Source organism: Labeo rohita, chromosome 3 (assembly GCF_022985175.1).
Source record: "Labeo rohita strain BAU-BD-2019 chromosome 3, IGBB_LRoh.1.0, whole genome shotgun sequence".
Classification (NCBI taxonomy): domain Eukaryota; kingdom Metazoa; phylum Chordata; class Actinopteri; order Cypriniformes; family Cyprinidae; genus Labeo; species Labeo rohita.
This window is the reverse complement of record NC_066871.1, coordinates 26028903-26044501: the sequence shown is the minus strand read 5'-3', so window position 1 is coordinate 26044501 and position 15599 is coordinate 26028903. Positions and strand designations below refer to the sequence as shown.

Genomic DNA, 15599 nt, shown 5'->3' with positions numbered 1-15599 from the left:
AGATTCCATTATGTACTGGACGTACCAACCATTATCATTCTCTGTGTGTCGTTCTCAACCTACCATCCAACAAATGTGTGCATAATAACGAGTACTAATGTTTCAGTTTACTGAGCATCTTTGTTATGATTGTCTGAAAGTGCTTCTCACACATGCCTTGTATCATGAATAAGTCCTGCCTGTAATTGTTGTTAAGGGCTTCCTCTCTGTGCACTCCGGAGGATGTAGTGTTATTCCTGATTTCACACCTCACAGCGTGTTTATTAAAACTCCCAAAAGAAGTGTTGGTGTTTTGCTTCATGCTGCATGGACAGATTTTATGCTTGGTGCTATTATTTATTTAAATGTCAAAGTTGTTAATGTTTCTAGATGAACTTCAAAATCATTATCAGCTGCTTAAAAGCCTTGTGCATTTCTCCAGTGGCACAGCAGACAGCTTTTCGAAACATATTAGCTTTGCTCAAGAATATTAATTGCATGATGAAATGTCTGTAAGTAACATGTTGCTTGCAAAAATAAATAAATAAAATAAAATAATTTCATCAATTTACCCATATACATTTTGCTTAAGCTCTAAGAGGTTAGGCATTGTTATTATTTTAGATTTATTTATTATTGTCTCCTTTTTTCTGGTGATCTGTACTTTCTCATGATTTGGTCAGTCACCTCGGTCTCTCGAGGTGACTGGCAGTAAAACTGACCACTTCTTCAGGGTCACTATAGTGTCTGCAATGATAAAGTTGCAGCCTCCTTCTCAAGTGTCTGACACTGAATTTGAAGTGGTTTATCACTGACAGACGCGAAGCAGCTTTTATATTGCACTTAGAAATGGCTTTTGTGACCTCCAGAACAAGAGAAAACAAGATCGTAAGGAAAAACAACTTAAGGCCGAATCCAAAAACTTCGCTATCTGGAAAAAAATACATCTTGTGTTGAAATCACTCGAAAACAAATAATGAGAGAGAAATAAATATATATATTTTGAATTATGTATGGCTGCTTTTAAATGTGAATGGTTGATGAATGATTGCGTTTTAATAACAGCTTATTGATCAAGTTTCTTAAAGGAGAAGTTCACTTCCCCAACTTCAAAATCGCCCTACATCGCTCCAGAAATACCGACCCAGTGTTTACAAAGTGAACGTGCAAAGATCAATTGCCCTTTACACAAAAAAAAGGTGAAACAGCGATGTAGAACAATTTTGATGTTGCAGTAGAAAACATCATTATTTAACTATTGCACCATTCATCTTTGTTGTATCTTAATTTTAGTACCGTTATTGCAATCGCTGCCATTGTTGTTGTTTATATTAGGCAGTTTGTTCTGGGTTGGTTGGGGAGGGTATAAGAATGTAAAAATACAGTTTCTTTACAAATAATATTTTGTCTTTGGAATAAAAATAAAGAGAGAAAAAAAAAAAAAGAAAACGAGACGGGAGTTTTTCGACATACCCTAACTGTATTGACCCGAAGTACACTGAATACTTGAGGTTAAAAAGTATATAAATTGTCAATTTCTTTCAAACATAACCAATCGTTTTGCTAGATAAGACCCTTCTTCCTCAGCTGGGATTGTTTAGAGGCCTTTGAAGCTGTATTTAAACTGCATTTTTGAAGTTCAAACTTGGGGGCACCGTTCCTGAAATGTTTTCCTCAAGAAACAATTTCTTATCGGCTGAAGAAAGAAAGACATGAACATCTTGGATGACAAGGGGGTGAGTAAATTATTTGTAAATTTGTGTTCTGGAAGTGGACTTCTCTTTTAAATCAGTGATGCCTGTACTGAATGGGAAGTGACCAGAAACAAATCTGTATTTCATCAAATTCAGTTTCTTAAGGTTTATCATTCATACAGTTGCTCTCTTATTCTCAGATCGCATATAGATTCATTTAATGATCAAAGGCAAGTTGCAGTCTTATATTCTGTTATTTATTGATTGTGTAGATCTTTCAGAAATATTTAAACCATGTTTAATACACCCCCTGTATTTGTTGCACTCCTGCCCTCTTAAACGTGTTTATCTCCACTTATATTTCACTCTTTCTTTATCTCTTCTGTTATGGCTTTCTGTGTGATGTGCTGTGGGGCGCCACCGCTGGTTTGTTTTGAGTTATGTTATTAACGTTGGGTTGAGCGGGAGCACACAGCCCAAATTAGAGCGGTTTCATCACTCTCTCCAAGGTTATCCTCAGGCAGGCTGTACAAGAGGCCGGATTGGGAGATGAGAGGAAAGAGAGAGAAAGAGCGGAGGGCGGTTAGGGACGTATAATAATATATCTAAAGACAAAAAGGACAGAAGGGGGAGCTGAAGTCGCTGTCAGCTGCGACGTTGTAATCGATCTGCTTTACGACAACATCATTTAAGCTCATTTGCATGCTATGAAATGTCAGGTTTAATTGTGAGCCCGGACAGATTTAATGCCAATTATGTCCAAGAAAGAAAGTACGAGAAAGTTTGTAGCATTTGACGTTTTGAGTTCAGGGTGACACTGTTTAAGCGCAATTTATTGTATAATTCCACTGTCTCGGTAATTCTGTCATCTCTTTCTCCGTGTCCCTGTGGACTATTGCCTCCTGTTTTCCCCGCTTCTTGCCATGGGCACTGAATACAAGTATGCAAATAGAGCGATAACATAGACTTTCATGTCGTGCTCATGTCATCCCCTCTGTCAATCAGCAGTCAAAACAAGACGAGACCTGAGACGACAGTCACTTTAGCCCTCTGAGCTCGGGAGCCAAACTCAGTGCTTTCCTTCTAATTTATTCAGATTTTTTTTGTTGTCAGATGTCAGAAAACCACAATAAATGCCACCATTGTCATCCATACACTATATCAATATGACACACACGTAAAATAAACAATGTAAAAATAGAGAACTAAACAGTAAACCTCAAATGAACCAGAGAAAAGTCCACTGTATGTCTGACATGTAATACAGCTTCATCCAGTTCCTGGGAGTTGGAGTATTGTATATATCTGTATTCATATATATATTTTCATATATATATATATATTTATAAATATTCATTTATTTATATATTTATGTGCAGTATATGTCTGTTCAGTACCACATTTCATTGTACAATTGAGGCCGCTAGCTCAGTTCTGCGTCTACGGATTGACCAGGTGTCCGATGCTCCGTCCAAGCCCGGCAGGCCAGCCAAGGAGCCTGTCGCTATGACAACTGAAGAGTTCCTCCACTTCAACTTTTATCCTTGCTTTGGCAACGCCCAGCAGTGCGTGACAGTGTAGTCTCCTTATCCCTCTTCTGCAGTCAGAGGGAGATTCGGAGTTGTTTTGGAGACATTTCCCCCTTGATATAATGGTATCTGTTCCTGTAGGGGACTGCGTTGTGTATGGGTATAAACAGATTTGCAGCCAGCTTTTGTGGGTAAGTAGCATTCAGAGTGCTACTATTACCTGCAAGCAATTAGAAGCAAATTAGGATTGATTTCTAAACTGTACATTTTAGCGCAGCCCTCTCGTGCTCGTGTTCGGCGGTTTAATATAGACACGCAATAGTCAGCGAGCTCTCGTGCGAAATCACCAGGGGAACACTTAATGTTCTGTTGTTAGCTAAGTGTGAGTGCAATATCAAGGAGGGATTCTGTGACCGTGAGAAGAGTGAAGGGAACCACTGGGGGTTTGCTGAAGATGTTTCTTGAGGAACAGACAGAAATAGAGAAAGTGAGCTGGAAAAAGAAGGAAGGAAGAGTGAATGGAAGAAAGTGAGAAAGACAAAGAATGGATAAAAAAGGAAGCAAACAGATTAAAGGAAGTGAACAAAAACAAAATAATGAAAGAAAAACAAATTAAACGGGATGCAGGGAAGAAAGAAATATTGATAGAAAGTAGGGCTACAAGGATTCCTCGATTCTATTCGAGTATTCAATTTAAAAATCCTTCATTGCACGTGTCGAGTAATCGGCAAAATACCGGAAGTGGCGCATTCCACGTATCAGTAAAGCGTAAAAACAAATTTGTTATAATGCTTAATGTACAATGGCTCTGTTGTTTATAATACATGTATTTTAACAGTTTTGTTGAATAAAACAATATGATTACTTGCTTTTGATACCTTATTTGAACTAATTATTATTGCCTCATTGCTATTATGTATTTTAAGTAATTTTAAAGGCTATTGTTCACTTAGGTCCATTTTTATTGCTACAAAAAATATATATATATAGTTATCAGATTACTCGATTAATCGTCAGAATAATCGTCAGATTACTCGATTACCAAAATAATCATTTGTGACAGCCCTGACAGAAACGTAAATGAATGAAAAAGCAAACAAGATCAAGTGAATAAAAGAAAAAAAGAATGAAACCTATTTTATTAGAAGAAGGATATAAGGAAGAAAGAAATGCAAAGAATGAATGAAAACGGAAGCAAACTGATTAAGGGAAGTGAACAAAAACAAAAAAAAAGAATTAAAAAAATAATGCAAAAGATGATCTCAGAAGAAAGTGCAAAAGGGATGCAAGGAAGAAAGAAATTGATAGAAAGACACGAATGAACAGCAAACAAATGAATGGAAGTGAACAAATGAAAAAGAATGAACAAAGGAGAAACTGTGAATGAAAACTTTTATTAGAAGAAAGTGCAAAAAGGATGTGAGGAAGAAAGAAATGCAAAGAATGAATGAAAAAGGAAGCGTACAAATGAAAGGAAGTGAACGAACAAAAGAACAAATGAAATGTAAAGAAAGAGCAAAAAAGAAATTAAGAGTTTATTTGCAAAAACATAACTTTTCAAAAAATCATTTTTATTGTGATGTTTTTATTGTGTTTTATTGTGTTAGCTGTATTTTTTATTTTTTTTTACTTTATATCAAAATAATTTAACTGCAATTCGATTAACATTAATTGAAATAAAAAAACATGATTTTTGAAAATCAGAGTTATCTGTTTTTGCAAAAGGACTCTTCAGATATTCTCTATTTCAGATAGAAATAATTACAGAAAGAATAAGAGAAGGAAGGGAGATTGAACAGAAGTGAAAGAAGGAAAGAGAAAAACAAATAAAAAAGAAACATCTCAGAAGAAAGTGCAGATGTTGTTGCAAGGATGAAAGAAATATTTATAGAGAGACACGAATGAAAAAGCAAAGAAATGAAAGGAAATGTACAAACAAAAAAAATCTGAACAAAAGAGAAACAACAAATGAAAACGATTCTATTAAAAGAACGTTCAAAAAGGATGTTAGGAAGGAAGAAATTCAAAGAATGAATGAAAAAGGAAGCGTACAAATGAACAAACTAAAGGAGCAAAAGGAAGGATTCTTTATATTTCAGATAGAGAGAGAATCACAGTAAGAAAGAGAGACTGAACAGAAGAAAAGTCCCAGCAGAAACACAATGTCATAAGATATTAATATTTGGTTAAATTTCAGTTGCGACATTGGGTGACGTCGCAACTGAAAATTCATTGTCAGTTCAACATCTAACACCAGTGTTAATTTGATGTCCAATACTAACATCAGCTGACATCGATATTTGTGTTTTTAGGTTGTGTAACTAAAATCCAACGTTAAGTCAACGCCAAATATTGACGTCAACGAGATTTTCATTATCAACTAATATGCAACGTCTGATGTCATGTCCAACGTCAACTTGATGTGATATTGATGTCCTGTGCCTGCTGGGATGAAGGAAGATCGAACGACCGAACACAAATAATGACTTAAAGGAAGAAGACAAATGAAATCAAAAGATAATGAAAGAACGAAAAAGAAAGGGAATGAACAAACAAAAGAGAGAAATTTAAAAGGCAAACAAAAGAAAAAGAATGACTGAAAGAATAAACTAATGAATGAAACAAATGAAGCTGAACAAATAAAAGAGAACAAACAAAGGAATGAATAGAAAAAAATAAGCAAACAATAAAAAAGAGAATAAACAAATGAAAGACCCAAGTGACACCAACAAAATGAAGTTGAACGATTGAAAGAGAACATAACAGAACCGATGAAAAAAAGAACGAAGGATTCCTACAGGTTGAGCAATTACACCCTTACACGAGTGGGACTATGAGTGTGTGTGTGCTCTTGTGTGCAGGCGGTAGTGTAGTTAAGCTGCAGGAGATTAGGAAGCTCAGTCCAGACCAGCGCCTGAGGGAGAAGAGAGCAGAGAGCTGTGAGCCTCAGCGCTCAGTTCACCAGCAGGGCAGACGAGGCATGCTGCACTGGGCAAAGCCTGGAGCACTGACAGAGGTGTTTTATTTTCACGTGTCTGTTCTGAGAATTAGACTGAGGCAAATTTGATATGACCAGACTGGCCAAACATTTCAACATGCTTTAGGAAGCAACAGAGACAGATCAAAGCATCACAGCCTGGATCAAACGTTCAATTACACAGATCAGACACAGACCTGTAAAAGCAGTCACAGGTGACTCTTCTTCTACTGTACCTACAAAATGAACACAGAGAAGGAATCGCAACATGGTTTAAGTTGGATTGTTAATCAGATGTAAGATCAAACCATCTGCTTAGCTGAATGGCAATAGTGATTTATTTATTTATTTATTTTTGTTATTTTACCAAGAGACGAAAACCAGCTTATATATGACCTGCTGGTGATATTTCCAGGTAATTTTGGACCCGTCAGTGACACATGACAGTGGTACACAGGCTATTGTCAGAGTGCTTTGCAGCTTTGTCTGTATGTAAAACAATAGATTTCAGATTAGAGGGAGATAAATAGTAGGTCTTTTAAGAACATGGATACACTGATCTATCCAGCAGGATATTTCCGTCTGTGCAGCGCTCTAAATCGCGTGGAAACCCACAGGGGTGTATTCACCGTACTGAATTTAACTTCAGGCAATGAGGGTTTTTTTCCTTCGTGGGCTCGTAAAAAGCTTCTTCCCTCCAACTCTCTTGGTGAGACGACACTTTGATGTTCCACATTGTGCTTTTATGTTACTCTATTTAGCATCCTGAGTTTGTTTTTCAGTCTTTTTTCATTATTCTCATCCTCTTCCTCTCTCTTGTATTCATTCTGTCCCTTTCTCATGTGTTTGTTCCTGGTCCATTTTCTCATGCTGCGCATCACTTTTTTCCCCCTTTCATGGCCTCATTTATTCTCCTCTTTACTCTATGTACACCTGCTCGTCACTGCAGACGTCATAACTCCCACTGCTGTCTTTTACCTTCCATCCTTCTTGTCTGTCTTTCCTCTTCCGTCATTTCTCCCCTGACGACTTAAGTTCACCTGGCCTGTTTTCACTTAGTCTTCACAAGGTCTGCCCGTGTTTTATCTAAAACCACTTGAATTTTATGTAACTGATTTTCCTTCATAGTAATTATTAATAAACAGTGTGTTCATTGAAGGTCAGCTTGAATACTGTTTGTCTAATGTGGTAATTTTACATCCAGAGAAAGCCTTGGCCAGGTAAATCTCAGAATGTAATGCAAGCTCTCCCAGTGCGGTGTGATTAAATTATGCAAAATTAACATAATAGTATTTCTCGTTTTTTCTCAACGATAAACCGGCTGACTGCAAGGGAATGTTCAGACAAGGACGAAGCAATCGTGCGTTCAGCAGAACAGTTATCACAGCACAAAGTCAGGAATCCTGACCAAACAAAACGTCTTTTTGCTCTTCCCTAACAGTCAGAACAATAGAGAGATTGGGCTCAATGCAGACTCAACATCTCTTTTTCGGTGCTGTATTTTTAATTAAGGTGCTTTCTGTCCTGCTTTCGTTCTTTCTCATTGATATTAGGGAGGGGAGGCTTTTATCTTTTTGTGAAATCCGGTCATTTTTTTCTCTTGCATTCTGCAATTTTTTCTGTGGCATCCGTTAGTTTGTGTTAGCTGTGTTTGTTTTTGGAAAAACAAGCTAGACTCTTAAAAGTAGAGGGCCATACATCCACCATTTCTGGTTCCCCAAAGAACCTTTTTCCACTCTAAAGAACATTTTGTGCAATGGAAAGTTTCCATGAATATCACAGAACCACTGATGCCATGGAACCATAGATGCTAAAAAAGAACTAGTGTACACAAGGGGTCTCCAAAATTGGTCCTGGAGGACCAGTGTCCTGCTAATCGAGGTACTAGGCATGCTAGAAACTTCCAGGCAGGTGTGTTGAGGCAAGCTGGAGCTAAACTCAGCAGGACACCAGCCCTCCAGGACCTTGTTTGGAGACCCCTGGTGTACACCAAAGCAGCAACCTCTTCCACCTCTTCATAGCAGCCTACACTGTAAAAAAAAACACACACAATTTGTTTAAAATAATTTGTTACCCCGCTGACTTAAAATTTTAGGTTCAGTCAACTCAAATAAGTTTAGTCAACTTTATGTTATGTTAAGTTGTACTAAGTCACAACTTAGATATTTGAGTTGACTAATAATTTGGTTTGTTAAACTTAAAAGATGGGCTTGTTACCCAGCTGTCTTAAAATTTTAAGTTGAATCAACTCAGTTGTCACTTAGTATAACTTAACATTTCAAGTTGACCATACTTTATTGAGTTGACTGAACTTAAAATTTTAAAGGCAGCCAAGTAACACATTATTTTAAGTTGACTCAACAAACAGTGTGTTTTTACAGTGTATGGTGACAAGCATATTTTCTAGATCCTACGTGTTAATTAGAAGACCGTAACACTGGGCACTGATGAGCGAAGCCAATCAGGGACTCGGACTGTTGTAGCGGACACTCCCACCCTGAGCACCTGGGCCTGACCTTTTGGTTTTGCATATATATGTTTTTGCAGGTCACATTTGCCAGGTTGCTTAAGAGGTTCTTCAAGACATCAACTGCAGCACATCGAATACTGTACATTCACCTTTTAGAGAACCACCTGTGATGTTCAGGTCATGAGGGGGTGTTCCATATCAGCTCAATGATAAGTTTCTGAAGAGTCTTTAGATAAAAAAAACCCTCCTTCACATCTTCACATCTATAATAGAACTGTTCCTTTGTATGCCAACTCCTTCCCTCCTATCCAGCCCTCCTTGCTCCAGTCCATTGCTCCCTGAAGCTCTAGCCTGAGGGTAGGTAGGGCATCTCGTTGTGGTAATTATAGTCTGGACAGACCTTCTGCACCAGTCGGTAGTCTGTGCTGTAGAAGGAAATGTAGATACAAATGACCTTAAAGGGTTTGGAGCAGATCCAGGACACGTGGCTTTGTGTCTGCTCCTGGAAGCAGGTCTTGGAGGGGTCATAGTTGCAGAGCGATGTGCGTTTGCTGCGGTCCACCTTCTCGTAGTCTACGCGGCAGTTGAAGATCTTTGAGTCTTTAGGGTAGACCACGCTCTGGCGCTCCAAGTCGAACTCCACGGCCTTCACCGGAGGTACCAGGCTCACCGAGATGTTCCCCTGCCCGGTGGAATTGTGACGGAAGTAGACGCTGAAGGTGCCGTTCCCGTGATCCACGATCTTACCCGTGATAAGCAGGTTGAGGCGCACCGTCTTGATGTTGGAGTAGAAGTCGCCCCAGCCGAACATCTTCTTGAATTTGCCAGTTTTGACGATTGGTGGACGGCGCTTGACACGTGAGTTCCCCGATGCGTCCGTGTCTGATTTGAGGAGATCGCTGCCCAGCATTTCCCAGAATTCCTGTTTGGAAAAGGGCACCGGCGAACGATAGGGCAGCTCCATTGTGGAAGTGTTGGCGGCACGGCCGCGGCTGTGCATCACCCAGCGACTCAGGGGTGAAATCGAACCCTGAGATCCCAGAACCCCCAGAGTTTTGGAGGAGTCTGCTGAGGAGGAGGACTTTGACGTAGACGAGGGGAAGGAAGAAGATGACGAGTGGGTATCTTCCTGTCCTAGAGCCAGCTAGACAAAAGAAAACAGAAGCAAGAGTGAGCCAGTGAGTGAAAGTATAATAGAGAGGATGAAAAATGTGACATTTAAAGAAAGAAGAGGTTACCCAGACAGGAATATGAATAGAAACTAGATTTGCATTTCCTAAAGGAAATACTGGTGTTTGCATGGCAGCAAAAGAATAGTGTTGCAGTTTACATAGGCTTAGGTTTTGGACTTCATTTCTGGATAAATGAAATGCCACAATAGAGTAGCTTTTAACTTTGCTGTTGTTGTGATGCTTAGCATCTGCCTTGATGTGTATATGATTCAACACATAATGAGTCTATTGTGCTTCTTTTGCAGATGTGAGAATACAAATATGAAGCAATTAATGGACTACTTGCACAACTACTTCTGCGTTCTACTTGTTACAGCTCGAGAGTTTCCGGTTAGCGTTCAGCGCACCTACATACAGGCAGTTTCTCATGAGAACGCAGATTATTGCTACATTTTAGGGCTGGCATTCCTTAAAAAAAAAAATTAATCATATTCTCTGCATTAACATGAATCATATTCAACCTGCTGAAAGGTTACTATAAATATATTTCCCTTCAGTATGTGCGTTCTGAATAATAAATAAATATATTTCCCCACTAACCTGCCGCATTCTCATGAACAGTATTTTTCTTTTACTGACCATATTTCATACCTGATGAATGTATACTTTTAAGTGAGTTACTGATAAACACCCTTATGAAAATTAACCATGGTTTTACTATAGTAAAAGTGCCATGCTTTTCCCATTTTTACCATTTGTATAACAACACTTTTACTACGAATAGTCTACCATCATTACACTATGGTCAGCGCAGTAAAACCCAAGTTAATCTGTGGTTATAGGGTTTAACTTCAATTGCAATTTTTGGTTTTATTTGTAGTAAAACCATGGCTAATTTGTTTGTGTGTGTTGGTGCTCTTATTCCGAGCCCATACTGCTTATTCCATTGTTTAAAATGGCTGAATGAATGTGCGGTAACTGCCTTATTAAACAACATTTAAATATTTTTTAACAGTAACACGTTGACAGTGCAACTATTGAATACTCATATTTTGGCATTAGACTACGTACAGTGAAATGATGACAGAATATGACACAGAATAGTGACATGTTAAATACATATAAATAAAGGTTCATTATGATCGTATTCATCAGATCTCACAAACACAGAGTTGTGATTAGGCCACTATAGAGCACTGACACCCAGGGGTGAACAATCATGTATGATTACCAGCCACCGCTTTCTCAGATCGGTTTATGTTGGATTAAAACTTAACGTTCCACTGAGTTTGTAAAACTCTGTACTCAGTAATCATCAGAATATGTCTTCTTCTGTCTCTGAAAATTTCTGAATTTGAAATTTTATTAGGCATTTAAATCAACTAGATGATTACAAATAACTGAGCCGTAAGATTTCAAAACGGAAGTGCGTCACGAGGCTCAGTGCAAGTAGTCCGTTGTCCAAGTATATGCAAGAAAGAGCACTTGATTGACAGGCGATCTGACCATTGCCAAATCCGCCATTTTGTCCGACAAACAATTCAGACAGGAGAGTCCACTTTGGTGGACTTAAAGGAGTAGTTCACTTCCGGAACAAAAAGTTACATATAATGTAGTCACCCCCTTGTCATCCAAGACGTTCATGTCTTTCTTTCTTCAGTCGATAAGAAATTATGTTTCTTGTGGGAAACATTTTAGGATTTCTCCCCATATAATGGACTTCAATGGTGTCCCCAAGTTTAAACTTCCAAAAAGCAGTTTAAATGCAGCTTCAAATATCTCTAAATGATCCCAGACAAGGAAGAAGGGTCTTATCTAGCAAAACAATTGGTCATTTTCAAAACAAATTGACAATTTATATATACGTTTTAACCTCAAATGCTCATCTTGTCTCGTCGCTGCGATGCGCATGTGTAGTCTGTGTTATCCGCGTCAATACAGTTAAGGTATGTTGAAAAAATCCCATCTTGTTTTCTTCTTCAACTTCAGAATTGTCCTACATCGCAGTTTTTATTTTTTTGTAAAGGGCATTTGATCTTCTTTGAATAGTCACTTTGTAAACACTGGGTTGGTACTTCTGCAGCGATGTAGGATGATTTTGGAGTTGGAGAAGAAAATGAGACGGGAGTTTTTCAACATACCCTAACTGTATTGAACTGAAAAAACAGAGCTCACGCAGACATAGACAAGACGCTAGATTGCTAGATCGCTAGATCAGACCCTTCTTCCTCGGCTGGAATCGAGGAAGAGCGATTTGAAGCTGCATTGAAACTGCATTTTGGAAGTTCAAACTTGGAGGCACCATTGAAGTCCATTATATGGAGAAAAATCCTGAAATGTTTTCCTCAAAAAACATAATTCCTTACGACTGAAGAAAGAAAGACATGAACATCTTAGATGACAAAGGAATGAGTAAATTATCTGTAAACTTTGGTTCTGGAAGTGAACATCTCCTTTAAACTTGAAAAATGATGTGTATTGACATCTTTCTGCGGTTGAAATAAAATACCTTCTGTATTTATATATAATAAACATTCGTGTTTATTTTGTGCTATAACTAGTAAAGAGGAAGAGATGATTGGTTCATGTGTCTCGACACATTAAAGAGCCACAAAACTGTATTTATTGTTTGAGTTTCTTAAAAAATGACAAAATTTGAAACCTACGACTTGTCTGTCGGCACGTTGTCAGTTTCCTCTTTGCTCCGTGATGTATTTTTCACTGCGTGAGAACGTGATGTGTGGTGTGAGAGTGCCATGGCTTGTCGGACATACACTCTTAAAAATGAAGGTGCTTCACGATGCCAAAGATGAACCTTTTATGTCTAAATGGTTTCATAAAGAACCTTTAACATCTGAAGAACCTTTCTGTTTCACAGAAGGTTCTTTGTGGCGAAAGAAGGTTCTTCAGATTATAAAAATGTAATGAATGGTTCTTTGTTCTGTGGCATCGCTGTGAAGGACCTTTTAAAGCACCTTTATTTTTAAGAGTGTAGCAACAGTGACCAAAGCGGACGGGTTTTTGCAAAAAGTTAATTCAGTATGCAAATGCTATTGCTGTCTGAGTTTTTGAATGGGAATTGCAAAGGGAGACTTTTGAACTTGAATCTTACATTTTTTAAAAATTATGTTTATAAAAGCCAAAATGGATAGAGTGCCCCGAGGCTAAAATCTACAAAACAAAGTTTGAATGGCGTCGAATTATTGAATTTTGTTAAATGGTTCAAACTGCATTGACTGCATAAAATTATTGAGAAGCTGAAGAAAAATAGCATGTTCGAGGAATATCAGTACAGGTCTGCCTTGTAAACACTGTAATAAAAAGAAAAGGAATATTAATGCAGTGCTCGCCAGCATAATTTGAAGGACTGAACTGAAAGGAAGAAAAAAAAGAACAGCTGAAAGGGAAATATCATCAGCACTTGAATCAACATTCACCCACGGCAAAGCGTCATTGACACCTCACTAAAATGTCCAGGCCACATTAGACTCCCGTCAACAGGAATTAATCTCTCTGGTCTGACTTGTAGTCTACACTCACTGGTTCACGATATTGCTTTAGATATTGCGTGGGAATGATTTGATCCCTTTATGGCTTATCTATTTTTTTACAAGAGATCTCTAGGACTCCCAAAGCTAATTTGACTAAGCGAGAGAGAGAGTGAGAGAGATCATGAGAGCTGAACTCTTTCATTCTCAAGGAACACTTACATTTTTATTCAAATTATCATTAATTAATGCATTTTAATGTGTTTTAACATTTTATTTATTAAGGACCTACTAGACATGAGCAGATACAGAAAACATACAATAGAGAAAGGGAGAGCAGAAAAGGAGATGAAGAAAGCGAGAAGGATGTTGTTAAATAAAATAGTGTGTGTTTGTCTCATTGTTTGTATAGAGAGAGCTGTGGAGGTGGATGAGATGCCTCTCTACGTGGGCTCATGGATGGGTGAAGAGCCCCAGAGTGGGTGTAACTGGTAATTACTAGATGGTAATGAACTATTTGAAACACCTCATATTCAGATAATCCAACAAGAGCTCTCATACCTTGGATCAAACAGATGGATGTGACTCTTCACAGGTCTGTGCTTGTGTGTTTTCAGAGTGTCAGAGAACAATAATGCTTTGATGTATTGTTTATTATCTGATGAGCTCTAAATTCTGTTTGGTCTGTTTCTCTGAGCCATGGGCCTGAGCTGCGTTGTATCCGCACGGTCAGGTTCAAAGCTGAAGCTCCCCCAAAAGACACATTCATATCTAGGAAACAGTCTCAAGCTGAAGCTCTCTGACTTCGCCAGAGACAGAACTCACGTCCAGGTTTATGGATTGCAGAGACCTTGCAAGTCATGGTGACATGGACCACAACCAAAACTAATTCCCACTTTCAGTGGTGTCCAAGTCAACTGATGTCATCTCACACTACCTATAGTCATGTGACCTCTTGTCCTCACCTCCATCTGTTCCAGGGCATAAAAATATAACTGAGACTTGCCTCTGAGGTGCCAAGTGCCAAATTTAGTTGGCCTGTTTGTTGGCTCTCTATTTGTAGTTGACAAGTTTGATTAATTTTAGCATATCAAATTTATTTAAACTGTGAATTTCAGTTGACAAAAACTCATTCATCTATTGAACTGTCATTACTTGTTTTACACGCTTTTTTTGTGGTGAAATAAAGTAGTATAGTCAAATGCCAAATGACACATACATTAGCATTTATGTTTTGAATAAGTTACATAAAGTGTTGTTTATGGTTCCATCAGCTCATTTTGAAAAAGTCCTTAAAAAGTAAGATTTGTTACAGGTGTTTTCCTGGGTTTTTGTGTTTTAGGATTAGTTTTAGGGTTAGGATTAGGGTAATGTCCACAAACTTAACAAATAATGTCCTGGCAGAAAATTATCAATACCTTTTTCCCTCCCACATTTTTTTCACAGTGTGTTGACACTTTTGTATCCTACACATAATTCTTCTTTCACAGTTGACTCATCTCATTTTAACTAGTTCTAAAGAATGATTTGCTTGTTAATTAGAAATTTCTAGTTTTGTAATGATTAACCAACCATATTGTAGCTACAAAAAATCACTGCTTGTACATTGATCCTTCATTGTTCAAGAGACTTTATGAACATTAAAGTATCAAAAATCATTAAAGTATGAAAGTATTGATTTATAGTAAGAGTGTAGAGCTATGAAACTGTTATGGATAGCATATCTGGTTTAGGAAAACTTTAATGTGAAATGTTTGATAACACTTTATTTTAAGGACCTATGGCTTTTTGTTAGTACTTATAAAGCACATATTAAAGGAGAAGTTCACTTCCAGAACAAAAATGTACAGACAATTTACTCACCCCTTTGTCATGCAAGATGTCATGTCTTTCTTTCTTCAGTCATATAAAATGTTTTATGAGGACATTTCAGGATTTCTCTCCATATAATGGACTTCTATGGTGCCCCCGAGGTTTGAACTTCCAAAATGCAGTTTAAATGCAGCTTCAAAGGGCTCAAAATGATCCCAGTTGAGGAAGAAGAGTCTTATCTAGTGAAACGATTAGTTATTTTCTAAAAAAAATTGACAATTTATATACTTTTTTAACCTCAAATGCTTGTCTTGTCTCGTCTCTGCGATGCGCATGTGTAGTCTGTGTAATCCGGGTCAGTACAGTTAAGGCAGGTCGAAAAACTCCCTTCTCATTTTCTTCCTCAATGTCAAAATCGTCCTACATCGCTGTTTTATCTTTTTTTTTGTCAAGGGCATTTAATCATCTTTGCACGTTT

The 15599-nt window shown here is 37.9% G+C and overlaps 1 protein-coding gene across 1 annotated transcript in view; it reads right to left on the bottom strand.

Annotated features, from left to right (window-relative positions):
• Positions 1 to 2716: 2716 nt before the first annotated feature.
• The window catches only part of LOC127163517 (neurexophilin-1), a 41470-nt gene continuing 28587 nt past the window's right edge, over positions 2717 to 15599 (bottom strand). Inside the window, exon 2 of the mRNA XM_051106768.1 lies at positions 2717 to 9793. Within this exon, the coding sequence (XP_050962725.1) occupies positions 8996 to 9793 (798 nt within the window). The 3' untranslated portion in view covers positions 2717 to 8995. The remainder of the gene's footprint in view (positions 9794 to 15599) is intronic.